At 43.3% G+C, this 27,893-nt stretch overlaps 1 protein-coding gene and 1 long non-coding RNA gene across 5 annotated transcripts in view; one reads left to right on the top strand and one right to left on the bottom strand.

Moving 5' to 3' along the window:
- Positions 1–27,893, top strand: part of LOC144755316 (uncharacterized) — a 258,862-nt gene that overhangs the window by 65,328 nt on the left and 165,641 nt on the right. Inside the window, exons 2-3 of one of the 2 annotated variants that reach the window (XR_013594872.1) lie at positions 5,614–5,671; positions 7,268–7,892. The exons of the other annotated variant lie outside the window; for it this stretch is intronic. This is a non-coding gene — a long non-coding RNA (uncharacterized LOC144755316). Of the gene's footprint in view, positions 1–5,613; positions 5,672–7,267; positions 7,893–27,893 lie in introns of those variants that run through there. 2 annotated transcript variants of the gene reach the window in all.
- Positions 20,227–27,893, bottom strand: part of LOC144755315 (tetraspanin-18-like) — a 519,470-nt gene continuing 511,803 nt past the window's right edge. For all 3 annotated transcript variants that reach the window (XM_078644113.1, XM_078644115.1, XM_078644114.1), the window contains 2 exons: positions 26,366–26,449; positions 20,227–20,524 (listed from right to left, as the gene is read on the bottom strand). In XM_078644113.1, the coding sequence (XP_078500239.1) occupies positions 20,477–20,524; positions 26,366–26,449 (132 nt within the window). In that variant the 3' untranslated portion in view covers positions 20,227–20,476. The remainder of the gene's footprint in view (positions 20,525–26,365; positions 26,450–27,893) is intronic.

Here is a 27,893-nt window from a genome sequence, read left to right as displayed (position 1 = left end):
GAACATTCAGTAAACATTTTATGAACTAATAAAATGAAGTTGTGAATATCCACCACAATATTGGAGTGTAAACTTTCATTGAAACGGATCAACCCCGGCTGGGGACATTGTAGTGCCTAGGGGACGTTCCACAAGTAGGGGCATGTTTATATTTACCACACTCACATACAACATGTCAATCAACATGCCCACCTACAAGACACCACAACACAAGTAACTGTGGTAACTGGGGCTAGCCATGTAGACAAACCATCCCCAAAGACCTAGTCCCTCTGCCACACATTTTCAAATGTGGGGAGAGGTGGGAACCAAGGGGCAGATTTACAATAACCGGCGCATCCCCAGGGATGCGCCAGTTATTGTGCGCCACAGCTCCGCCACCCACGGTGTGCCGCATTTACAATGCGGCGCACCATGGTGCAAGAAAGGGCAGATGCGTGACGCATCTTTTGGCTTACGGGCGGCGCATTGCTGGAGTTGCGTCACAAGCGCGACGCAACTCCTGCAATGCACAGGGGCCACCCATACATTACATGGTGCGTCACTCCTTACGCCTGCTTCAAGCAGGCGTAAGGAATTGACGTAGCAGTTTTGGGAAAGTGACTCATTTCACTGAGTCATTTTCCAGGGGCGTTCCTGCGACGGAACGCCCCCCCCTGCACCGGAACGCCTACATGAAACCTGACGCAGGTTTCATGTGGCGCAGGGCCTTACACCGTGACGCATCTCAATAGATGCATCATGTTGTAAATGCCTCGTAGGGATGCGTCACGTTTACGCCGCCTTGCGTGTCGCAACAGCGGCGTAAACATGGCGCAAGGGGCTCGTAAATCTGCCCCCAAGTAAGTGCTATGGAGGTACTCAACCTATGAAGAAAGTATGTACACAAGGTCGAGTGTGGCAGTGGTGTGCTGGACAGTCTTGATTTTGCAGAGCACAGACATGTCCATGTGGGCATATATTGCATTTCCGATGTCCAGGCTGAAGGCAATGACTGCGTTGGAGACTGTCCTAACTAATGGGGGGGACAATGTGAAGGTTGCATGGAGGATGCAGAGGCTGTCGAAGCAGCTGCAGGCCCTTGCGTAGACCTGTTTGTTCATGGAGAGGGAGGACTTAGGTACGATGCCTAGGTACCTAGAGTTGTCTGTGGGGCGGGGCTGCTGAAGACGTAACAGGTGTTGCCACATGCTGATGGGGTGGTCAGGAGGATGAGGACTAATGTCTCCTCTTTGTAGAGCACCCCCAAGCTGTTGATCATCCATGTTGCAACTTGCTGCAATCCTCCCTGGAAGCCCAGCCTGGTGTGTGTGGACAGGGATCACTGACATAATATCGAATTCACAAATATAGAATTACCAAAATATTGAAGAAAAAATATAGAATACAAAAATATCGAATTCCTATCTACAAACATGTAAGTACAAAAATATCGAATCAAAAATATAGTTTTAAAAAATATAGTTAGTCAAAATATCGAATTTTTTAAATTGTCTTAAAAGTAATTTAAAATTAATGAAATAAGTATAACATTTACTATTACCACTCCAGTGAGTGCAACAGTAGGGAAAGCGTTGGATAGCGTAGGGGTAAAAATTACTATTCCCACTCCAGAGAGTGCAACAGTAAGGAAAGCGTTGGATAGCGTAGGGGTAAAAATTACTATTACCACTCCAGAGAGTGCAACAGTGGGGAAAGCGTTGGATAGCTTAGGGGTAAAAATTACTATTCCCACTACAGAGAGTGCAACAGTAGGGAAAGCGTTGGATAGCGTAGGGGTAAAAATGACTATTCGATATTAAATTACTTACCTTCAATTCGATATTTTTCACCACTACATTCTGTCCATTCGATATTTTGTCCATTCTATGTTTTTACTTCGATATTTTGGTAATTCTATATTTTGAATTCTATATTTTGTCTTGTTACTGTGGGCAGCTTGGTGAGGGAGAGTACGAGCTTGGTGTCCTTGTGGGTGGTGATGTCAAATGGTTCCTTTCATGTAGCTCAAGTTCTTCTCCAGGCGTCTGCAGATGCATCTGTCATCTTGGATGTAGTTGGTGAATGAGGTGGCATTCATTGCACGCTGTTTGTTGGAGTAGCATATTGGGGCAAGTGTGTATGCGCAATTGGAGATAGATGTGTGGAAATCCTGGGCAGCGCTCTTGGTGTAGGCTGCAGTGGTGTGTGTGTTGCTGTTGATGGTGGAGTGTACCAGCTCCTTGGTGACTCAGCTCCAGTAACTTTGTGTGGTGCCTGCTGTGGGTTTGGGTGTCATGGGGCTTCTCAATGAGGAAGTGTACGCAGTGCTGGTCACTCCATGGGCGTTGAGTAGTGTTGATGAAGTGGACACAGTTTTCACATGGGAAGATGGGGTCAAAGGTGTGCCCTGCCTTGTGGCTTAGTGTTGTGAAGAGTTGGCTCAGTTCAATGTTAGCAAGCATCTGCCAGAGGGTAATGGATTTGAAGTTGTTGTGGTATGTGAGGTGAAGGCTCCGCTCAGGAATAAGTACGTAGTCCATGGAGTAGATGGCGTGGTGTGTGATGATGTTGATGGTCATGGCGAAGCGTTACCGCCCTCTGTGGGCCCTGCAGGTGAGGGTGCTGCTGACTGTTGCTTTGTGGCAGGTCTGGATTTGAAAGTGCAGGTGTTTGGCGGTGGGGAAGGTCTGGCGGCAGCAGCAGCAGAACTGAACGTGATCCGTGCCTGGTGTGGCCCATTGGCATTTAAACGTTCTCCTGGCGTTAACTGGGAGGAGGGCAGATGAGTGGTAGCGCTAGATGTTAGGAGAGCCAGGGTCACTGCTGATGTTGGTGTTAGGCTTGCAGATAGTTGCAGGCAGACTTGACATTGGTGTGCTGTTGGGGGGCTAGTGATGCAAAAGTGCAGTGCACACAATTAAACAGTCTCGGGGGAGGGACGAGTAGCTGTGGGGCAATGTAATTTGCATTGATGCTGGTAATTTGTCAGAAGCTACACATGGCAAACATGAATTCCAAAGTAGCACAAATCACACATCACAAAACTATTAACACTGCCAACAAAGCATGCACAACTACTAATGGGCATATCTCTCCATTACATGTCAAAGGTGATCAAAGATATGCACTCACCCCATGGTTGATGACACCCCTCCGAGCCACTAACACCCAGGCCCAGAGGCAATATAATTTGGTCCTTGGACGCACCAGGTCATTGTGGAGCGCATATTTGGCGTGCTAAAGTCACGATTACGGTGCCTTGACATCACAGGTGGCAGACTGTTGTACAGCCCAGAAATAGTTTGCAACATTATCATAGCATGTTGTGTATTGTACAATATATGTGTACGCACCAATGCCCCATGGATCCAAGTGCCAGATGCACCGGACAATGCTCACGTTGATGAGGAAGATGAGGCAGGCGGAGCACACCCCACAGCTTCTGCAGCAGGGACTGCACGAAGGAACCGAATCATAAACAATTTCTTCACCTGAGCACGGCACATCATGACTGTCCTTAGCAACCATATATCTGTTCAAAATGACCCCAAGCACAGTATATGCAAATAAAAAACACCACATACATACCCTGTGTGCATGTTTATCCTCTGCATAAGTACATCACTCTGACAAGTGTAAGTTTAACATAAAGTGGTAATGATATCACAATTGTAATTTGATGGTGGGTATGTCTCCTCTCTACAAAGAGTCACTTATTAGGCTGTCATTTGGGCAAAACTAGACTTTGTAGGATGTCAATTCAGGTACTAAAATCTACTTTTTAGAGTGTGATATGGGCCAAAATATGACATTTAGGGTGTCATTTGTGGTTAACTATGAATTTTAGAGTGTCATTTGGGGTAAAATATGAATTCTAGGGAGTCATTTAGGGTAAAATATGGATTTTAGGGTGTCCTTTGGGGTAAAAAATGAATGTTTGGGTGTCATTTAGGGTTAAAACAAGCTCCTCATGGTGGTTTTGGGGGGCTGAAATGAAATTTCATCTAAGACTGTTCATCTGTGTAAGAATCTGCACTTAACGTGCAAAATCTGCCCGCGTTCACGTCAACGCGATGTTTTTTTTCATACTCACGATGGAAAAACAATTGCTAAACACATTGAACAATACAAAATATTACCCCTAAGCCTATCTGCATGCATATTTTCAACGCTTTGTCGAAAAACGGGCCGCAAACACCCAGGAAGTGATGTCTGCATGCTTCCTGTTTACTGGAGGAGTGCTGTCCACTTTCACTTTCTCTTTTGAGCACATTGCTGGTGATTGCGGGGAGTGCTGGAGGTGCTTGGTGTTGTGTGGTGCAGATTGGAGATTTTGAGAGTGTTGTTGTGTCCTGTGTTTTGTCGATAGTGTCTCTGTGAAGTGTGGTGAACTTGTTATTACCTGTATATCCTCTATCTTATCGGTTGTTTGTCTTGGGGTAGTTAACTTTCTTAGTAGTTGTTGGGGCTGTTATATTGGGTTTCTTTATTTTTGGCAGTGGGTTTAGGTATGTGAAGAGAGATGGTTTGTGTGGGCAGGGAGGGCAGGATGTCCGAGAGGGCATTGGGGGGCTTCATATGGCTCCTGAAGTTTTACCTGCCCTTGATGGTGGAGAGGGGAGGCTGTATCCTCTCTGGATATGTGGTCAGTGTGCGGAAGGTGAGGTGGGAGTGTGTGCGGGCACAGATGCAGCATGTCTTTGGAGTGGACTGGACTGTGCGCCAATGCAAGCACCGCTGGCAGGATTTACTGGGCCGTGAGGGTGACCTGTTGCACCACCTGGGAGTCATCTTTGGCATAGAGTGTGGTAAGAAAAAACTCAAAATCTAATTATATACACTGTAACAAAAACCCCAAAATGCCGTTTGGGACACACTGGTGTCCAAGTGCTAAAATGTGACAGACTGAGGCTTGAGCCGTAATGCGTTCACGCTTAATGTTGGCGCATCAGAAACACAACGCTGCATCATATTGACAAACATTGGGTGCATGTTTATGTTACCCACTGTGCTGGTGCAACACTTAGCACTGTAGTGCCAAGGCTGGCACCCTTGCGCAATACTGCGTGCCAGATAAAGATTGTTTGTGTACAGGAAGGGTGACTGTACATGAACAATCCAAGGCATTGTTACTGGGACCTGTGTGCTGCCCATAAGGGAGTGCCAAAATGCTGTCCTAATAAATTGTGGTAAGTTAGCTATGCTGCCCTTGTGCATGGGCTCTATGTGACAATGTGTGAGATATGAAAAATTGCTCAAAGGAAGTAGGACATCTCCCAAGTGTCAGACACCACCAACATCTGTGAAACAGCCTTGTGCTATCTGCAACATAGCAATCGTACACAAAGCATGTATAACATCAGGTTGCATGTAGAAATGGGGCCTTGTGAATGTGTCACACAACTAGTATGTGCACGTTTGCTAGCATTATTGTCTTGTTTGGCCTGACTCAGCATTCACAGGTCTTGTGTGAATAGCTGGCAAAGTCGACCCAATCATGTAGCCAACATGAAACGCAACAGTACAGGTAGGGAGCATTTTTAGTTATGGTGATGATTTGTATGATGAATATGACATGTGTGATTTTACGTCTGATACCAACACATATTTCTCATTTATATCTCACAACAGGATTACCTCTCATCACACAGGAGGACGTTGACACCTTCCAGGACCCGACACGCCACTGGTGAGTTCAGACATCATATATTGGCATAGTGGGGTGTCATGATTGCCTGGGTCAAATAATCAATGTTGTAGCATGCAGAATGGGTGTGTATCACATGTACCTTGCCTACAGTGTGATGATGTATTGTGGAAGTCAGACGTGTGTACAAAACTGTAAGTGAAGGTGGAGCTATGCATTTGTATACCAGTTGTAACTTTGCATATCTCCAGTCAGTGATACACATGGAAATGAGGTCTATGTGTTCTTTCACCACATCGCATGCATGTGGATTACAGAGTGCACTGATAGGAGATTAGAAATGTAAGTGGTGTTGGTGATGAGTATTGTCAGAAATGGATTGCATGTACTTCCTTGACTGAGATGACTGTGCAAGTGGGCCAAATCATACACAAGGAGGCAGTGGTTTTCCGGCTGTGCGTGCTCAGAAACAGGTCGGCACTGTTAATTTGTAAGTATGCTGCATACCAGCTTCACAGAAGTAGCAGTGCGTAGCTTTGAGCCAAGTATATCAATGGCACGTTGCCCAAACACCTAGCAAAGATGGCACTATGAATCACATTGGCATGTTGGCCACTGCAATGGCGCTGTTAGGCTGTCTCCTTGGGGTCCTTCCCTGGTCGACTCTGGCTCAGGTATACGAGCCCCTCTGTACTCCACATTTATTTACCCCGCATGCTTCAGCTCTGCATTTATTGCTGTGCCATATATTTTACAATGCAGGGCTCTACAACGCTATCTGCGAGGAAGCATTACCCATTAGAACACAATAACCAATATGACTCCAGGGTGCGGTTACAATGGGGAATGCATTTTAACAGTTTGCGTTGTCAAGGTCTGCGTAGTTGAATGTACGACGGAGTGATATTAGCGGATCCAAGACATGCATGATTGATAAATTAGAGGAAACAATGTTTCTCCCTCCCAGCAGTAACGCTTCACCTATTGTGAAGTAGTGGTGGAGACAGGGCCAGCGCCTCATGTACAAGTCAGGGTTCAGCCACCTGACGTGTTTCCATGTGTGCTGCATGATGCAGCACAGATGAAAGTGTGGGTAGGGCTGTACCAGGATTGCTCCTGTGGAGGTAGGGCAACCGTCCTACACTTTAACAAGCACACCTGCACACAGACACTCTTGCACTCTTGTTCAAGAGTGCCTGTGTTTGCGCTGAATTGATGAACTGCACACAGTCGCTGGGGACAACCAGGGCTGCACATAAGCATTGTACATATGATGCAGCACTGTTACAGGAGAGGATGAGGATGGCTCCTCACATGGAGGACTAATGCCTCCCTCCTCCGATTCCTTGTACATGTCGCCCTCAGTCAGGGTATGTCATAGCACCATCATTTGATACTGACAGTCTAATTTGGTTCTGACTGTACATGTCCCATGCCATGCACTGTCATGTCAGTCTCCCCAGCATGTAGTCACTAATCCAGGATTCTGGATTTCATTGTCCAGGTCACTCTCTGACTACACTTAGTTACGCTAGAGTGTAGGCTCCCATATTTAAGTAATCTTGTATTCCAGATTTGAATGAAGAACATTGACATACTATAAAGGACTCACAATTTCCCATTGTTCATATTTTACAGACACCATGATGCCAGAGGAGTCCCATGCCTTCCAGGTGAGGAAGGACTGTTACCGCCACATTGAGAAGGTATAGAATTGGTACCGCAACATGGCACGGAGGTACCAGGAAGACCAGGCAAGCAGGAGTTGGAAGTCGGTACCCGAGGTTGCTACACGTGGCAGACAGAGTGGCACACAGGCCATCCCAGGCCCCTCTGCAGTCAGTGGTAGGTCCCGGCGTGGACAGGCAGTGTCCCATCCCCCTACAACACCCCACACACAAGGGACAATGCCACCTGCACCAGCAGATCAGGTGGTGCCATTCAATGTGCGGGACAGGAGAACATTTGCTGGACAACAATGTTATGCTGGCAGAGATAAGGAGGGAAATGGCTAAGCAGTCCAGGCACAAGGAGTACATGTGAAAACACCTTGGTCTCCCATAAAGACTGGCCATGTAGAGCCCCATCCCCCTCTTCTCCCTTCCCCCAATATTTTTTCTCTGATTTAGTTAATGTTAGGTAAGTATTTTAAGAGTTAGGTAGTGTAGTTGTAGTGTAGGAGTAGTTAGTGTTATGTTTTAAGGTAGTTTTAGATAATTATTAATATATATTATTTGGGGAATAGGTTTCCGTTTCCTTTGGGTGGGGGGTTGATGTCTTTGCTGTATAAAAAAGTTTTAAAAAAAATAATACAAAAAACATATATCTTTGTGTAGGTTAACTGTGTAATTAGTATATGTATAGCTTAGATGTCTTAGTTCTTTTCTCATGATATGCCTTAAGGGTGGGGGGGGGGTTGATGTCTTAGATATGTTATTGTGTGTTTAGAATTAGTTAGGGTAGATAGTTTAGGTATTTAATTACTTTTTTCTAGTTAGTTTATCTTAGATTAGTAGTAGTGATGATTAGTGTTAGTTTAAGATAGTTAATTTTTGTACTTGTATAATAAATGGTTACTAGTTTACATTTCCGCTTGCACTTATGTTAGGGGTGATGTGGTGGAGTGTGGCTTTTTACCTTGTATGCAACTCATACCATCACTGGACAATCTGTTGAATGTGTAAGCATTGTCCTGACATGTTACTTAGCAGGATGGATTGTGTCAGGATACCTTAGATGTGTGCACAGTAAAACTCATGGATAACAGGGTGGCAGGTAGAATTTATGACATCGTCTAGAGACAGTAGTTTTTGAAGTTCAACATCGGAGTTGCCGAGCACATTGTTGCCCATTTACAACACAACGTAGGGACATGGCCATGAGAGGATTCTGAAGTTGCTACTGTTATCCATCATGGAGATGGATGTATGAGCCAGGTACCACAGATTACGTCAAAACGCTACAAATCACATGCTCCTGGCGTAGAGTCCATCTACAATGCACAGACTTTGGCACACTTGCTGTATAGTGTAAGTTTGGCGGTGAACAGTCAAAATCTCGACTACAAAATATCGACTGGACAGAATATAGACATCAAAAATATCGTTTTTAAGGTAAGTAATGTAATATCGAATGTTAAAAATATAGACAGTTAAAATATCGAAGTATATAATATAGGTTATTAAAATTATCGAATTTTTAATAATTTCGAAATTTTATAGTGTTTTTTATGTTATTATATGTGTTAAAAGTGTGTATTTATGTTAAAAATAATTGTAATTAATGAAATATTTATTTTTTAATTTTTGCGTAATTTAATTCTGCAGCGGGTTGTGGGTTTATAGGGGAATAGGGTGGGAAGTAATTTAATTATAATTAATTAAATATGTAAATTTATTTATTGTTATTCATTTTTAATTAATTGTTAATTAATTTATATTTGGTAATTAATTAACTTTTAATTGGCAATTAATTAAAATTAATTGATTAATTGCTAATTATGTTAATTTTACTAATTTATTTTCTGTAGCGGGTTGTGGGTTTATAGGGGAATTGGGTGGGAAGTAATTTATTCATAATTAATTAAATATGCTAACATATTTATTGGTATTGTTTTAGAATTAATTGTTAATTAATTTTTTATGGGTAATTAATGAAATTAATTGATTGCTAATTATGTTAATTTAATAATTTATTTTCTGTAGTGGGTTGTGGGTTTATAGGGGAATAGAATCGGACGTTATTTATTTATAATTAATTAAATAAATCAATTTATTTAATTGTATTTAATTTGAATTTATTGTAAATTAATTTTTAAATGTTAAATTATTAATTGTTAATTTGTAAATAATTGTTATTAATAGTTAAATAATTGTAATAAATACATTTAATTTGTTATTGTAATTGATTAATTATTATATAATAAGTTCGTAATTACTTTTAATTAATTTTTGATAGATATTAATTTATATTTATTGAAATAATATATGAAGTATTTAATTTCCCTACTGTTGCACTCACTGGAGTTTGAATAGTAATGGGAATAGTAATTTTCACCTCTACGCTATCCAACGCTTTCCCTACTGTTGCACTCACTGGAGTGGGAATAGTAATTTTTACCCCTACGCTATCCAACGATTTCCCTACTGTTGCACTCTTTGGAGTGGGAATAGTAATTTTTACCCCTACGCTATCCAACGCTTTCCCTACTGTTGCACCCACTGGAGTGGGAATAGTAATTTTAACCCCTACGCTATCCAACGCTTTCCCTACTATTGCACCCACTGGAGTGGGAATAGTAATTTTGACCCCTACGCTATCCAACGCTTTCCTCACTGTTGCACCCACTGGAGTGGGAATAGTAATTTTTACCCCTACGCTATCCAACGCTTTCCCTACAGTTGCACTCTGTGGAGTGGGAATAGTATTTTTTACACTTCTGCTATCGTACGGTTATAATATTGGATATTATTTAATTATATTATGTTTATATATATATATATATATATATATATGTTTTAACAAATATGATTGTATTTTTTTATAACTTTCATTAATTATTTAATTATTATAAGTTAATTTAAGTATTTTTAAGTATATTTTAGTAATTAATTTTTCATTTTAATTTAATTTAACACTGTTTTTAATAAAGTCGATATTTTTTAAAACTATATTTTTGTAAACGATATTTTGTACTCGATATTTTTGTACTTACCTGTTTGTAGATACAAACTCGATATTTTGTCTGTAGATATTTTTTCCTCAATATTTTTGCTAGTCGATATTCTGTCACTCGATATTATGTCAGTGATCCAAGTGTGGCATCTTCATTTGAATTATTTGTTGCTGTGCATGGAGGCTCAACCTCCGGGCCATGCAGGAAGTAGTATTTTTGTGGGGCCATTGTGAACGGCATATGGCCAAACAGTGGGCCTGATTCACAAAAAGTCATCTGAGAGTAAGCCATGACTTTACGATTTAAGGTATTCACAAATGGCGTTTAGGGGTAGTCCAGTTAGGTATACTGACTTCACTTCTCCTATATGCCTTTTGTTAATCACTAAAGTTGGAAAGTTTTGATTTTGGCCCAGATGAAGTTTTTGGGCGGGCACACTGTTCTGCTGCACACAAGAGGGGGAATGTTCCATTCACACCTGTATTACCAGTGTGATGGCCACTTCTCCTAGCTCTAACTTTTGGCATTGGCTCATAGTGATGCCACCCTTGAAATGGTATTTCAACAAAGACAAGGGAACCCAAAAGGTAAGCAAAGACCTTGGGCGTCAGTATTTTGAGTAAACAGTGGTCCTTGTTAGGGAGCTAAAGTAAGTATGCAATCAATATAGACTAGAATCAGTACTATATTACTGCTGTCCAGCCGGCCAGTAAATGTTAATGAATGATCAAGTAAGATTCTTAAGACACAACAATAAAGTGGGACACAGTCCTGCGCCCTACATAGTCACAAAACATATACATTTAAACAAAACATTCAGGCAAGACAAGAAAAGCTTGTATATAATGCAAATGGTTAGGACAAGCATAGTATCGACAACTGTTGCACTTAATAATCAAATAGATGTATGTGTAAGGTGTTACAGCAAGTCGATGACATTTCGATCCATTAACACAATACTAGGATCATCATCAGGACAATTTAATATAAGCCTGAAGTATATGGTGCTTGTTTAAAAGGCGGGGAGGAATGGTGTGGCAGTACCCAACACCAAAATGTAGGTGAGCTGGACGTAGTTCGTTCGGAGGCCTGAAATGGAGGCCCGGGAGGAATTGTATGGACCGCAGTGGCAATGCACGGCACGGGTGCCAGGGTAAGTGGAAATGCTCCAAGAGGGATGGCAATTGGATTTGTGGTCTGCGGGGGCAATGCCGATAGACCGGGGCATGTGGATTTAGTCTGCTTCTGACTATATGCTACGTGCAGTGCACCACACATCCCTAGTCACATTGCCCTATCCGGTCACAGTGGTCACAGCATGAGAGGGTTCCTAATACCGTAAGCATTGTTTGTCTACAGGAAAGGGCTGACTGACGCCTTGCACTTTGAGGTAAATCCCTATTGCCAACTCTCCTTCACTGAGGCAGACATTGTGGTTCAAATCGTGGCTGGTAGACATGTGCCTCTTGGAATGTGACATGCAATGCACAACATCACAACAGGCTTTGTCCACCCCATAGAGTGTGAGTAGATCTAGCAAGAGATAGTTTTTAGCAATTGTAAAGGGGGACACTACTTGTGGCCTGCAACAGACTTGGTCATTTTTGCAAACACGCCTATTTCCTTAATGGACGTGGGGCTAAGTTGGGATGTTGCTACATTGTTGAATTGGAGCAATACGGGCAGAGCTAGGTCACACATATGTCATCTTACTGCCTATCCGGGTCCCAGTTAAACATGTACATTTCCCTTATTTCCCTTGGTATACCGATCGGTGGATTCATTGTGCCTACATTTTTAGAGACCCCTATACTTGATTGATCATGGACAACACACATCTGTGTGAGTTCAAAGTTATATTTACAAGTCTGTTGACATTAAAAGAAAGTTGGAGTGGCACACTACTCAGGAGAAATTGTTCAATAAGTCATGTAGGCTTGTTTTGTTGTGTCAATAAATCCTTTATTGTCAATGTCATCCGACAGTAAAAAGTTCCAGCCAACGCGTTTCGTTCATTTGAAAATGAACTTCTTCAGGGCAATGGATGGTGTGTGATCGGTGGGGAGAGATGTCCTTAGATCCCCAAATGTTGTCTCATGGGCAAAGAGCGAGCTTGTTCCAGTGTGCTCTTGAAGTTAGTTGCCAACAATCTTTGGACACGCAAGATAATGCAATAGCGAAGGCCTCCCTGATAAGGGCAAGCAGTGGGTGGTTCTGAGGTGCAAAACGCTTCAGCTGAGTGTTGTAGTTTGGGAACTGAAATGTTAATACTGGACTTTTGAAGTGGCCCTGCAGCAGGGATGGAGAAGACTGTTTTACATTTGAATCCATGGCCTCCGTCTCCCAGAATGGCTCTTTCAAACTGGAAGAATTTGAATGTACCAGCCTGCAAGGTAACTGACCTTACTCTCAAAGCCTGTGTGAGCCAGGAAAGGTTTCAGGTGAGTGGTTTTCAGTTTTGATGCAAGAGTGTCCTTATGCAGTCACTCTCAGTAATGCACACAGACTAACAATAACTTTCACACACCCATTGTTTTCTCTGTTACTTTTGTTACATTTTCTTAAACATTTAGATCTTCCTATCTCCTCACTGATTTTAGTCTTCTTTTAATCATTCATGTTTTCTACTCTTGATTAATCTGGTTCAGGAATTCTACTGATTTATTTCATGTTTTGACATAAAGCCAATAAGGCCAGACTCCATTTTGAGCAGGCTGAGACTCAATGTTTTGCCTGGGCATCAGCAGGTCTACCTTTGACAAAGTTTATATTTGTCCTTATCTTTCTAAGAACCTGTGAGGGTGTCAAGTCATCTAGACAATTACATTGATAAGAACACCTGATGTGACATCTATCTTGGGCAAGCGTCTTCTTATCCATACTTTTAGGTCAGCTCACAATGATAACATAATCAAGGTAGTGTGAATTGACATGTGTTTACCATATGTGCTTATGTTAATGCATTTAATACTAGCAGTATGTTGCACACAGGTCATGCCAGAAATTCCTTAGAAATTCCCCATTTCAGATAAATCCAGTGATTAATAGCATATAAGGCGTCTCCGATGGCCATTAGAGAAAAGACATCCTTCGCCCCAGTTTATCACACAGGATACTGCTAGAAGATCATAAGCGAGACTGCCGTACTGCCTCAGCATTTCATCTTACGAGGAGAGCTGATACCCAGCCAAAGCAGAGTAGCAGAGCCCAGCTGATGATGGTTTTCCCTTTGAGGAAACACTCTCTCCCAGCTACTGATAACTATGGCTTTTTTCTGTACACAGGTATGCAGAAAGCAGAGTCATCCTAAGAAACTCTAATTGCAGGTAAAGCTACTGCTCCATGCCCTCAAAGTATAGCGCATAGAGGACGGTTTTAGGATGTTTAGTTTCCAAATAATATTTCCACTATGGTAAAGATGTTCATATTATTTTCGTTGTTAGAAACATGTGTTAGTGCTGTTTTAATATTATTCTCTGTGACTATTTTACATGTACTAAGCACTCTAATAATAAAACAATTTTAAGCATAGACAGAGTGTCCTTCCTTTGTTGCAGTGCTTGTGTGTGATATTATAAAGAACGAAATTGGATTTGAATTACTGCTGCTCTCCTGACCCTTTGTAAGGAACTGTTAGTAACCTAGAAAGCACAGACACCACATCAACTATGTAGTGAGTGGGTTTGTCTGGGACTACAATAACCTGTTCTTTCACATTCAACTGTGGGTGTACCGAACTAAATTCATGCTTCTGTGTAAGCCAGAGTCTTAATTTATGCAACATGGTGCCCATCAATGGCATTCGGATTGTTTGGACCTTTGAGTAGTCTTTTAATATGCACCCATAAGAGAACCATCATTACTGAGTCATCTGTTGTAATCATGGTTATCTCTTACACTGAATCAGGAAGCACCTATTACCGTAGGTTTGTCAAACTTGAATTTTGAAAAGTTATTCCCCATCTGTGGGTTTTCTGTGTCTTTTGGATCCAATTCTTTTTAAATCTGTTTGGTTAAAATTGTGACTCCTGTTGCAATAGAAGTAAATTGCCGAGAGGCAGTCACACAACATCTCAAGAATAAAGGTGTCCCTGATGTGGAAGATGGCAGTTACATTTGTATTAGCTGCACAAGCAGCGTATGCATTTCAGACATTTTACTCATGGGTGGAGTTTGAGGCTGTAGATGCTGCCTCAGGGCAGCTTCAGGCTTACAAATGGGCAGTACCAGCGGCAAATTATACGGCATATCAAGATCTGGAAATCCTATTGATTTCTTCTTGCAGGGACTACGAGGCCAGGTTTTTTTCAACATCCTGTTAATCTACCACTTGCTGATATAGTAGGGATCTTGAATATATAGACTCCTTTCATAGGAAAGTAATACATCTTGTGGTGTTATGTACTGTAAACTCTAGACCAGCTCTAGCAGTTCCAGCAGTACAGGGACAGGTTACTGTACGACCAATCAACCCACAGACGATAAACACTATCATGAGAAAGATGCCCCTGAATCTTGACAAATTGCCCACTGGGTTGCTTGCCCGATCAACCAGTTAGAAGCAGTTTACCCTCACAAGATTTCCTAAGACAAGGAATGCGCAAGCGCAGGCGCCCACGGATGCATAGTTTTCTTGAAGAAGTCACGATGGAGGAAAACGGCAGTCCGGGGACACCACAGATTAGGCAAGACGTTTTCCTATTCTTTTAATTGCTTTTTTTAAAGTTGCCTAAAACTGTTAATAGCGCAAGTGGTAGGCGGGTAGGAGGCCAACTCCGCTCTGCCATGAGTGTCTGCAGGTTTGCCTGCTCCGCCTACTTCGCGGAAGGCACAACAGGCCAACCTCCGCCCATTCCGTGGGCAGAGCAGGGTTGTCCACCCACCCTTAGCCATCATTACAGTTGCATATGTTCCAAGCAACGCCATAGTTTATCATGCAATACCTCACAAGTCAACATCAATCAAGATGGTGTCTTTTCGGTAAACAATGATATATCTTTCAGGATTGCCTACAGAGTTGACGAGATTGCAGGGGCTGAAAACAACTGTTCTGTGTAAAGCACACGAATGTCTTTCAGGTGTAGCAGCGCCAGAAAAAAATAATTAATTAAATAGCCAAGCAGGTAAGTCAATAAATATAAATATATAGAGGCTTTTGCCACCACCGTTGTGCGGCTGGATTTTGTTTTTTTAAAACTCTTTTTATTACTCATAAAAACAAGCACAGCAATGCAGTTCTTCCACAAAAAGATACAATCAGATACAAAGAGTAGATATATTGTTGTGCATACATCACTAACACTTAGACACATCAGCGAGGTGTATCTTCGACAGCATTGAATAAGTCATGCAATCTGGATTTGCTATGGTGTAGTTCCAGTGTAGGAGATAAACAAATATCTCCCCTGTGTGTATTCCATGCAGCCCACTTACGGTCCCACTCCTGAGGGCAACCTCTGTGTTTAAAAACATCTCTCTCTGCCATTATAGCTCTGTCCATATCGGCAGCCCAGCGGCTGGAGTTTTTTTAATAAAGGAAAAATATTTATTTGTTGGTGCCCCCTAATGGTTACTATATATATATATATATATATATATATATATATATATATATATATATATATATTATATTTATTTATTTATATATATACATACATACATAAATACATACACAGGAATCATCTTAGCATTGCTTTGTTCTGATAAGCAGCTGTCCAAAGTGCTGAAACGCCGCTCCGGGTGGCTAGACAAAGAATGCTGCCCCTCAACACCGACTGTCAAATGGCCTGGGTCTTTAAACTGAGCGGGCCACCGATGCACTTGCTCCATGTAGTCTGACAGTTGAAGTCTGTTGCCTCAGGACATAAGTCAGACATCTTGTGATGCTGCCGGGAGACTCCGCACCCACTGGCGCTCAGTGGATCATGTACAGTGCTTGTCCAGTACTTCAGGGTGGCCCTGCGTATTCCTCGCACAGGCGGTTGTACACCCAGCAATCATGGCAACCACAGACCGTCAGTTATCTGATTTTTCTCCCTGGGGCCTCCAGGCACAAGAGAACTCCACTCTCAGGCACCCATCTTCGTCAGTGGCCAGCGAGCGTCCCCTCTTGTCAGAAATACTTAGGTTTCCTTCCTTCTATTTTTCCATATAAATTGTTGTATGGCTGTGTACAATGAAAAATCATTTTAAGCTGCAGCTCAGTTGTTGGATCTAGGTATCGCATGTTTTTGGAGCACCAACAAACTTAATATATCCCCACGACTCGAAGGGTCTATCGGACATAACAGTATATTGCTTTTGTAAATCAGCCATTGTGGCAAAAGTTCCAGAGGAAAATGTTGCCGCCAATGGCTATTGTTTTCTACCCAATAATTACATTTTTTGGGCAAAACCTTGAGGGATCTACACAAATGACTCCTTGCTGAATTTAGAATTTAGTCTACTATTTAGAAATGTATGGTTTTCTGGGTTCACTCAAGGGTTTCACGTCTGTTTCTACCACAAACTTCAAGTAGGTTGAAACTACAAAACTCAGCTTTTTTCTGAAAGCAGTGAATATGTTGATCCTAGCAGAAATTTTTTAAGGCATGGGAAAAGTGGGAAATTGCCCAGGGCTCCCACCTTCCAAGGGCCCGCCTGGTAAAATTCATTTTCTCTCTTCTTGACTTCTGTCTGTTTTCCATCTCTTGCTACCGCTAACTCAGCTCTGTTTATTTACGATGTATCATCTGAAGGATTTTTGAGATCCAAAACAAGACATATTTCAGCTGTTTTTGCATGACCTTGGTAAAGATGAACAAATAATTTAATATTGCTTGGCATTGTGTGGGCTTGAATTAGAAGGAAATGAGCAATGAAATTAAAATGTGTTTGGTATAGGGGCTCCCAAAATATGACTTGGCCCCAAATCCTTAGTCAGACATTGGATCCTACTACAGCAAAACTTTTTTTGATGCCATTTTTAGATAAAAAAAGTACACTTTCTGGTACACCTTCTTTTCTAAAAAAAACCCACAATTTAGCTCATATTTTGGTTATGTTTTCAGTTCCTTCCAGGGGAACCTCCAAATCCTGGGTACCTTTAGAATCCCCAGGATTTTAGAAAAAAGAACACAAATTGTACATGTATACCTTTTGTGAGGAACATTTATGTACGTTTAAACGTGCCCTACTCAAAACATCCAAAAAATAATTTAGTAGGTGGGGAAATCAGTCAAGTGGTTAAAGGCACCCATGTAATTTGCACTACCATCCCATCACAGCTTATCTAACATCTCCTCAATTTTCATGGTTTACACCCCAAAGAACGTCCACCCCTTGTCACTTACTTACATCTTATTCATCAGTAAGTTAGCCAATACTTGTGTAAGTTGTGTATTACTATTTAGATGTTTTTGACATTACACATGCGCACTTTGAACATTTCTGGCAATTTGAACTGCCATTTTGAATTGGATGTTGGTGAAGAACACTGAGTTCGGGCATTTTTACTAGAGTAAGTTACACTTATGGAAAAAATGCTAGTGAATCGGGCTAAGATATGTTTTCTAAATACAATAAGTTCTTATTGTGCCAAATGTGTCAGCTTGCCAGATGATCTTAGATTGCATAAATACACTGAATGATGTATGCTTTCATTCTCCGCCCACACTGTCTCTACATCTCTAAACCATTCTTGCCAAAGCGCCTTATTATGAGTTTGACGGTCTGTGAACTGCCGTACCCATGGTCCGAACACCACAAGCTTGGCAGTTTTATGAGATGGGCGGATTGCATTTGGAAAGACTGTGACTGAACTACCAACACCGCCAGCACACCGTAGAACCACTGTGGTCGCAGTCGGGAAAAAGAAGCTGCCATAGGGCAGTACAGGGGAGTTTTACCGCTGTCCGTATTATTTGATGGCTTTTCCACAGGCTAGCCATGGCAGTGAGACTGCCAGCATCAAGTAGGCAGAACCGAAGGATTTGGGGTGCGTACTCACCCCTTTCTTGCCCTTTCCTTTCGGTCACAGTTCGATGTGGGTCGCATTCCTCAGGTCCTCCCTTCAAAGCAGCAGCTTTACCCCAAGGATTTCGACCCTGTTTGTGGTGATGTACAGATGAGTCCTTTTTGTACCATATCCCCATTGCCTGGACTGCTCACATGTTGGCCAGACTCCGGCAATGGGTAGGTGGCATTTTTCCACATGTATCATGCATATGTGTGCATCCGACACATATGCAGTTGAAATGATCACACAGGCATCGATACATATGGAAAAGTAATCACCACCACCCCATATCTCTGCAGCCACTTCGTGGGCACTGTGGTAAACTTGTGATACGGCATCCAGACGACCGGTGGTGCTGTGGTCTCCTGGCAGCCGCGTTGTCCTGGCGGTCGGACTGCTAAAATTATAATAAGTTCGAAAGTCTGGAAAAGTGACCTTCAGTTGTACGCAGCTATATTTTGATATTAGGGACAAAAGTTAACAACAAACCTATGAAGACCATCCATTAGTTTCCATCAAATATGTATTTACTACTGTACACTCTAAGTCATTGAATGGACTTAATTACATTTTCTACATTAAAACACGTCTGATTTTTTTTTAAGTAGCTGGAAACATTATTCAAATGTTAAAAGAACCAGCAGTACGTATAGTTTCTGAGTTCTAACATAGATGGTCGTTGTTTGCACAAGTTAAATACTGTCCCCATAGAGTGAGTTCACATAACTAAACACACACACACCTGCTCAATGCCTCTACCACCTTGTACCACCCATCACACACCCTCTATATGTCTCAGACACACTGAAAGACCTTGCGTCCACCAAAACCTCCTCCTCTATGACTAGAACATCCAACCATATTAGTAAGTGCTGTTTCTTGTGCCCCTCTACCCCTGCCAAAGAGAATCTCACATCCCTCACAAAAAATATACCAGTGGGCATATTTACCTGCATTTTGCGCAACGCATGGCAGCAAGCAAAGCTGACGTGCTGCATTTCTGTTGTTTCCTAGCACCGGCGCACTGTGTGCTGCCGAGCACCATCGCAGGCACACTTGCATCATGGGTTACAGGCAGGATTGTTTTTGTGTAGGAAAGGGTGCCTTCCAGCACAAAAACAATCCTAAAAGGCATTGATCTCTTTCTATGTATGCTGCAGAATGCAGCACGGATAGAAAGAGGAAGTAACAAGGAGAATTAAAGATTGTTTTCCCCATTTCACCTGGTTCAGGGCACTGTAGCCTTTCTACTCATTCTCAGGTTTACTAGCTTTAGTAAATCTGGAAATGTTCCAAAATCCATGGATGGATGTATTGGAATGCCCAGGTCTCACCCATCTCACACCTCCCGAGCTCAAAGTAACGATTGCATTACTTTTTGAGGAAAATCCCATGCAAAGCCACACAAATCTTACTTGCATGGCTTTGTAGCTCACGAATAACGTTTTGTATTGTGGCTGCACCGAAAAAGTGAAGCATTCACAGTGCACAATTTAAGTAAATCTGCCCCCAGGTGTCTCCCACATCCATTAATTCCACAACATACCTATGTACGGGTATTTCCAGAAGCCACTTTTTAATCAAGAAAATACTTGCCCTTTCCTGCACTGTTGCCCTGGCTTGAAAGATGAATGCTGTTATTAGTGTCTCACCACAACACTAAAACATACACAACACCTTTGAGACTCAGACGTTTGGCTCCAGTCCTATCCTGGCTTCTTAAAATGCCCTGACACCAGCACCGATCAAATCGCAACAAACACATATGGCACTAGTGATCTCGTCATGTATGAAGCAAAGAGGGTTGCTGAGCCTGGGTAGGCCCGAGCACCTTGCCAGATTCTAACAGACACCTTCTTGCCAGCCTCCGCACATGCTGCCGGGAAGCGAGCGGGCTCTTGAATCCGACTTTCAACAGACAAGTGATATCTTCCAAAAAAACATTTTATTGCATTCTAAAAACTCGGAAAAAACATTTACATCTCATTAGTAAGAATGTCAAAGAGTTCCCATCCACCATAAGTGCTCAATAGTGTCTTCTCCAAGAATGATGCAGTAATGTTGAACATGCTTCATCCAGCAAGCAAGCTCCAAGGTGTGAGGGTCGCACGGTGGACTGCAAAGGGACAACTGCAGCAGGGACGAAGGCAGGCTTGGCATGAGCATGTTGACTGTGCTAGTCAAAATTGTAGTAGAGGCACAGGGCGAAAAACATGGCAAACATCTGCAAATACAAGATAGGAAAACTGGTTAAGAAAGCGAGAAATTGTAGGCTGAATGGGTGAATATTCAGTTTAGGCAAAATAATCCATTAAAGAGTATCCACAGCAGTGGCGGCTGGTAAGTTTTGGAGGGAGGGGGTGGACGGGACACACACACACATACGCATACATACACATAAGACTCACAACCATGCATTCACACACGCGAGCACACGCACACAAACACATTCATTCACAACACTCTTTCCCAAACATTCATACATGCACGCACACACCAAACAATTTAAAAAGAAACCAAAACACACTTACCTTCAGCCAGCTCTGCTCTGCCTTGGCGGTTCTAGAAGGCTTGGGACTGCTGTCTTCCCTCATTGGCTGATCTAAGGTCAGCCAATGAGGGAAGGCAGCAGTCCCAATGTCATCACAAAGTGTGATAGGGTCAGTGAGACTACTGACCCCACTCTGTGATGAAGTTCACTGATTGCGAATCGCACCTGGGCGCTTCATGGTTTAAAACAGAAGCGCCCAGGTGCGAGGCAATCAGTGATGCTACCCCTTGTCACTGAGGGGAGGGCCTCACCAACCTTTGCTGAGCTGAGAATGTCACGCCCACCGGAGTTGCGACTTTCTCAGCCCAGCAAAGTTGAGTTGAGGCAGCCAGGAGCCAGCGCTAAATGCGCATGTCTGGCTCCTGGCTGCTTGAACTGAAAGTGAACTGTGTCTGCCAGGTTGACCTTTGCTCCGATATTGTTCCTACGGGGCAGAAGGTAGAGGGGGTGGCCCCTCCACCCAAATGGACCAGCCACGCCTGATCCACAGAACCTGCTGGATCGCATCAGAATATGACTCACGCTTCAAAAAATATATTTGTGAGGCCACCCTAAGACAACTAAATTAGCGCCAGCACAGGGGGAAACGTAAGGCTGCACCATATTCTTGTAAATACAGTGCAGCCCTGCGTTTCAGAAGTGGTGGAGCACTGCATTAAGCAAAGGACGCTCACGCAGCGATCTGCCACTTCCTTGTAAATATGCCCCACTGTTTCCTCACCTCATTTAGAGGTTAGAAATCTGCTTGGTTTCTGACAGAAGTACCTCAGCTGGATAAGTCATTGTAACCTCCTTGTTGATGGTTCAGCCATCACAGGACCACTGGCTAAGGTACGTCAGAAGCTTCCAATGTTGCTTTCATCTGCCTGGCGCCACAACCCTGGACACGGTGGCCCTACTGGTGCTAGAAAATAACATATATGTTCTCTGGGAGAAAACTCTTATCACAGCCAGGATATTTTTTTTTCTTTTCCTGAAACAAAACCCTTATCTTCAGTGTTTTGTTTTATTTTTAAGCGTAAAAACTATGCTGATGAGGTCGCCATGATATGGCGGCCTGGTCAACAATGATCCTTTGCCAAAGGTGTTCTCATTATGTTTGTGGGAGCACTTTTTGCCGACAAGGCTGAAAACTCAAATAAGGGCTCTTTAGTCCTTATATAGTTCATCATTAAAGCACAAATCTAATTCATGGGCAGTGAAAGGAGCAGCACATATCCTTTGACCTCAATGACAGTAATAGAGATCTGACTCATTGTCCTATCCTTGATCGCTTAATAGCCTGAGGAGCTAAGATACGAGTAAAGAATGGAAACAAAATAGCGCCCTGTTCACTTCCTGTTGCTTTGGTTGCTTAAATGAATGTTAAGACCGGGGGTAGCATGGGCAGTGCCAGTAGTGTCAAATGGCAAGCAATTTCCGTCCTCTAACTGGTGCCCATGTATTGAACTCAGAAAAGCTTGTCAGCTTGCCATGGCAAGGTCTATAGGCATGTGGCTTAGTAGCTACATGCAACTTGTCTAGAAACCTCGCCCAAAGCTGCATTCTGCACCACTATGATCAAAAATGGAAGTCTCCCATTCCAATACAACATTTGGTTGAGAAATGTGCTTTAATTAATCAGCACTTTATTGGCAACATTTGAAAATGAGTGTTAGACTTGACCCTTTCTGCAGGTCATCCCCAAATGTTTTGGCTTCACCCTCTTGTTTTCTGAACACGTTTTTGTTGGCTTTTAAGACTCTGCGCTCTTTGCCACTGTTAACTAGTGCTAAAGTGCTTGTGTTTTCACCTTTAAACACCTTTAAACATGGTGACATTGGCTTACACCCCATTGGCACATTTAATTTACCTGTAAGTTCCTTCCTAGTCACGTGGTACTACCTGTACCCATGGCCTGTGAATTAAATGCTACCAGTGGACCTACAGCACTGATTGTGCCACCCATTTAAGTAGTCCTTTAGACATGTCCCAGGCCAGCCACTGCAGCATGTGCGTGCAGTTTTAAACTGCTGTCTCAACTTGACAAAATAAACCTTTTGCCTGGCCTAAACATTCCTTTTTAATACATATAAGGCATCGCTAGGTTAGGCTCTAAACTGCCCATAGGGTAGGGTGCAGTGTATTTAAATAATTGGACATGTACTTGTAACTTTTACATTTCCTGGTAGTGAAAAACTCTCAAATTAATTTCCCACTTCTGCAAGGCCTGACTCTCAAAATAATTGTAAATGTACTCATTTAGGCTAAAACCTTCGCATGGAGTAAATGTCTAACTTTTTAAATTCACAAACGGTTATAGGAATGCTGCTAGTAAACTGAAGTTTACCAGTAGTTCCGGGATTATTGTGAACTCCACGTTTTTCCCACTAAGAGCATTTTTGCATGTGTAAATGTATCATGTGGACATTTAATTTCAAACATTTTCAACATTTTCATGCTTTCTCTGCAAGGGGAAAATATTATCCAGATGGAGAAAACCCTTTTCCTAAGCCCCTAGGCAAGGAGCACCTCAAAGAGCACAGCCCGCAAAATGTCCATGGTTAAACAAAGGTGACTGAAATGTTTAGTTTATAAAATAAACAGAGTAGATAACGAAGTAAGCAGGTTACAAAAACCATCCGATATTAGTTTACATCCCTTAAACATCCAGGGCACACCCCATCAGCTGAGTGCAGTGGCAGACAGTTCCTTCTGGCCAGAACCACTTTTCATAAATTCCACCACATGCTTTCTATAAAGTTTATCTCTAAACAGACTCTATGAACACTGGGCCCTATTACACACAGCGCGCAGTTTACCTGTTTGTGCCATGGTGCATCTTAAAACAGGTGCGCCTTGGCGCAAACAAGGAAAGTGCGCCAGCACGATCTGTTTTACAGAAAGGGCCAGGCATGCATCTGCGACCCTTTCTGTAATACCAAAGTGTACCAGGGGAACGCAAAGCGGGTGCACATGCCTGTTGTGCCCCCGGGCACTCTCCATAATAAGGCCCCTCTGGCCCTATTAAACATAGGGCACGGTTTCCCTGTTGGCGCAACGGTGCACCTTAAACATTGAATGCACTGCCCCCATGGCAGACGTGAAGTGGTGCTGCCCCCAAGGCACCACATTCAAGTGAAAAACTGAATGCCTTTGAAGCAGCCACTCTGTGTTTCACTGAGCAGGTGGCAACCTACCTGCACTTTTAAAAGGGAAGAGAGATCCTCTTGCAGGTGGGTGCAGTGAATGACTGCCCCCGCTTGCAGGGGATGTCTGAGGTCCATAGGACCCCCCCTTTTCTCTCTCCATAGGGCTGCCATCAGGGGGTGCACTGTCAGTGTGCCTTCTGACAGCTTATATGCCTCTTCACTTGCATGTGTAATACGGCGCGGGCACAGAGTCAGAGGGATTCCCTCCTTTGCATTGGACCACGCCCCCATGGAAATGAAAGAATGATCTCCGGTGATAGCACTGGCGCTATATGTGCACCAGCACTATTTACCACACAAGGATCTGTGGCCTTGTCTGTAAAACAAACGTTCCCCAGGGGCATGCACAGCAGGTGCACATGCCCATTGCGACCCAGGGCACTTTCCATAATACGGCCCCAGGTGGCCTTTCTTTGACTGCCAATGCACATAAAATTGCCTCTCGTTTGGATCCTCCTCTCTTCGTGTGTGAAGGAGAAATTGGAATGATTATTGTCCAGTTTACTGCAGTGAACATTTTATCCAAATACATGAATATTCAATAAAACCACACAACTATGAATTTGTTTCAATATATAGAGAGCTCCTGCAGGAAGAGTGTGAAGTTTTCAAAGGGAAAGTTTTACATATTAATGGATGGCTGAATTAAAGCTCTGCTGAACTAGGAGCTGGAGTGGGCAAGATCAAATATACATTCCTGAGAAGAACCTGAATCTTCTTTAATGTTTTCAACATGCTCGAAATGGCCTAATCACACTATAGGCTCTCTGATACTTAGGAATGGTGCTTTTACAAAAGGACGGTGAGGGTTATGTATTTGTGGTGTCCCTAACTTCTTTTTTCAATCTAGTAGCATTGGATTGAATCCTCTCCACCTCAGCAGTCCTTCTCTCCACCTGCTTTTGAGACTCTTGTTAACTCCTTGCATGACTCACTAAAGAAAAGCAGGGAAGGAGCGTAGATGCACTGTCTCCCAGCAGGTGCTCACTCAAGAGTTCATTGGTTATGGTTCAGTTAACTAACCATATTTTGTGCCCCCTTCATGCACTGCTTATGACCTCACATTTTTTGCACCCTTTAATGCAATGCTCTAAGTACAACGGGTATATCTGGACATGGGTTCCTTGCTCACTGTGCCACTAGAACAAAGATGCAACTGACTAATGAGCTCTGATCAGGGTGAAACCGCTCTTTGGTTGCTTTTTTTCTGTTTCATGGATGACCTGGTATGGCAGTTCAAGCTGGACTATTCCTACCAGAGCAAGATTAAAAATGATTATTTTTCTTAATTGTATTTCTGGGTCAAAAATGAGATGGCATGGTGTGCAAAATAATGATGCAGGGGAATGTGGCTTGAGTAAGTACCAGTTGGTGAGATTAATTCCAGCATTCACTCCATCACTTTTTTGGATACTTCAGTGCAACCCCCTAGGCAACAGGTATGTCCAGACATGGGCTCACGATGTAAATGTATTAGTACTTGTATAGCGCACGTATCACCCCCAAAGGGGGTCTCAAGGTGCTGTACGCATACCGCTATGGAACCCTTCCTGGCTTTCCCTGTAAAGTGCCCACTCCTGGGCACCCCCAAGGTGAAGCCAGGCATCCTAGCGCTGTTGGGGGTGTTGTGGAGATTAAGCAAGCTATTGCCCAGAGTTGCAGAGTGGAACCCGTTATTAGAGTAGGCACCGAGGCGAGAATTATAGGGTCTGAGGAAATTGAGCCCAAGACCCTGCCACGACGGGAATTGAACCCTGGTCCCGGGCCAGACTGCTGTCTTAGGGTCTGCCGCTCTAATCGGTGAGCCACACTTCTCCAAGTGTTATGATGTAACTGGGACCAAGCTGCACCCGACTGACGAGCCCCAATCAGTTGGAAAATGGTCTTGGGTTGCTTGTGTTCAGATACTGGGAGTACAAGTCCTGGGCTGTACCTATTGGAGCAGGGTCAAAGGGAGATAGCGCTCTCAAAACAGAATCAAGTTGAAAGGCAGGCGTGATTGCAGGCAGGTAACTAGAGGCAAAGCAGAAAAACAGTCAGAGCAAAACTACTAGAAAATAAGACAAACCACAATGATGGAGTGAAGAGAGAGAAGGAGGACGACAGCAGAAATCACAGACTTACGTTCATACAGGAAGACAGGCAAACTGACAAGCAATAAGGCGGTCAGACAGGCAGATAGGCATATAGATAGACCAGCAAAAAAGGAGATAGGCAAACAGGCAGGCACTAAGACAAACAAAGAGTCATGCAGGCAGGCAGCATGACAGAGACAAGACAGCATTCCAACTTCACACAAAGGGCCACATTTTGCAGCAGTTACCTCAATCCCAAGCACTCCCAGGCCCACAGCTCCCGTCAGGTTGACATACTTCTGTAAAGATTTGGCAATTGCTGGGAAACAGCCCTGGCAAGGTAGAAAAACACAGAAATCATGCCCTTGTAATATTGTCAGCTCACCATGAGCACAAAGATCCACAATGGAGCAAGTGGTGATGGTTGTTTTGTTATTATCAAGTTCATTCGTGGTTGATCTAAGCCATATAAACTAAATTAGAATGAATTAAAATCATCATTAACAGCATCCAAAAAAATCGTTCATCTCAATTAACTCCATGAACTGTGATTTCTTTTTCGACTTCATCAATGAGAATACAAACACTAATTTTTCCGATCTTTGTTCGCCATCTCAGCACATGAAAGGCTAATCCCCTTACTATGAAAACAAGCATTGGCATAGCCAATTGGTCTCGCCTTCGGGGCCTTATAAGCGTTTAGAGAGAGCTATTGGCTTTGTTAACATTTTTAATATGTGTTGCAGAGCATTGTGAATGTTGTGCAGCATGTTTAAAAGTTATAAATTAATAATTAAAAATGTATTATAACTATTTTTAACCTTATATATAAACTAGAAAACATTATATACAACTGAAGTATCCTAATAAAAACCAGAATTAACACCAAAAATGTGTTCTAGTTTTTTTTGGTTTATATAAGGAACGGTTAGTGGGGGAGGGGGGAGAGGAGGTGCAGGGGGGATGGGTGGAGTGGAGGTGCAGGTAGGGAGGGGGTGGGAGGAAGGGGAGTGGAGGTGCAGGGAGGGAGGGGGTGGGGTGAGGGGTAAGTGGAGGTGGAGGGAGGGGTGAGGGAGGGATGTGGAGAGAGTCAGTGGGAGTGAAGGTGGGAGAGTGGAGGTGGAGGGAGATGGGAGTGGAAGTGGAGGGCGGGGAGAGTAGGTGCAGGGAGGGAGGAGGGAGTGGAGGTGGAAGTAAAGTTGTAGGGAGGGGGAGGGAGAGGGAGTGGAGGTGTTGGTGGTAGTGGAGGTGGAGAGGGGGTCGAGGGAAGGCAAAGGGGAGTGCAGGTGGGGGGAGGTGGGTATGGAGATGGAAGGAGAGAGGGGGGTTGGAGAAAGAGAGTGGGGGGAGTGGAGGTGAAGGGAGGGAGGTGGATTGTAGGTGGGAGTGCTGGTGGAGGGAGAGGGGGGAGTGAATGTAGGGAGGTGGGAGTGGAGGTGGAGAGAGGGGCAGAGTTGAGGTGGAGAGAGAGAGGGCCAGAGTGGAGGTGGAGGGAGAGAGGGGTAGTGGAGGTGGTGGGAGAGAGGGGGATTGGTGGGAGAGAGGGAGGAGTGGAGGTGGAGGAAGAGAGGGGGGGTGGAGGGAGGAGTAGAGGAGCAGGAGGAGTGGAGGAGCAGGGAGAATGGAAACTAGTATCACGAGCATGCTGGGTTAAACCTTGTTTATAATGGATAACTAGCTCCTGGCACATTATAATGGCACTGTTGTCCACCTGTCGGAGCAAAAGATCCCTTGAATTACGTTTTGCCTACTGATCTATGTGCAAGACCACAGTAT

Source organism: Lissotriton helveticus, chromosome 5_1, assembly GCF_964261635.1.
Source record: "Lissotriton helveticus chromosome 5_1, aLisHel1.1, whole genome shotgun sequence".
Taxonomy (NCBI): Eukaryota; Metazoa; Chordata; class Amphibia; order Caudata; family Salamandridae; genus Lissotriton; species Lissotriton helveticus.
This window is presented reverse-complemented; position numbering and strand designations above follow the sequence as displayed.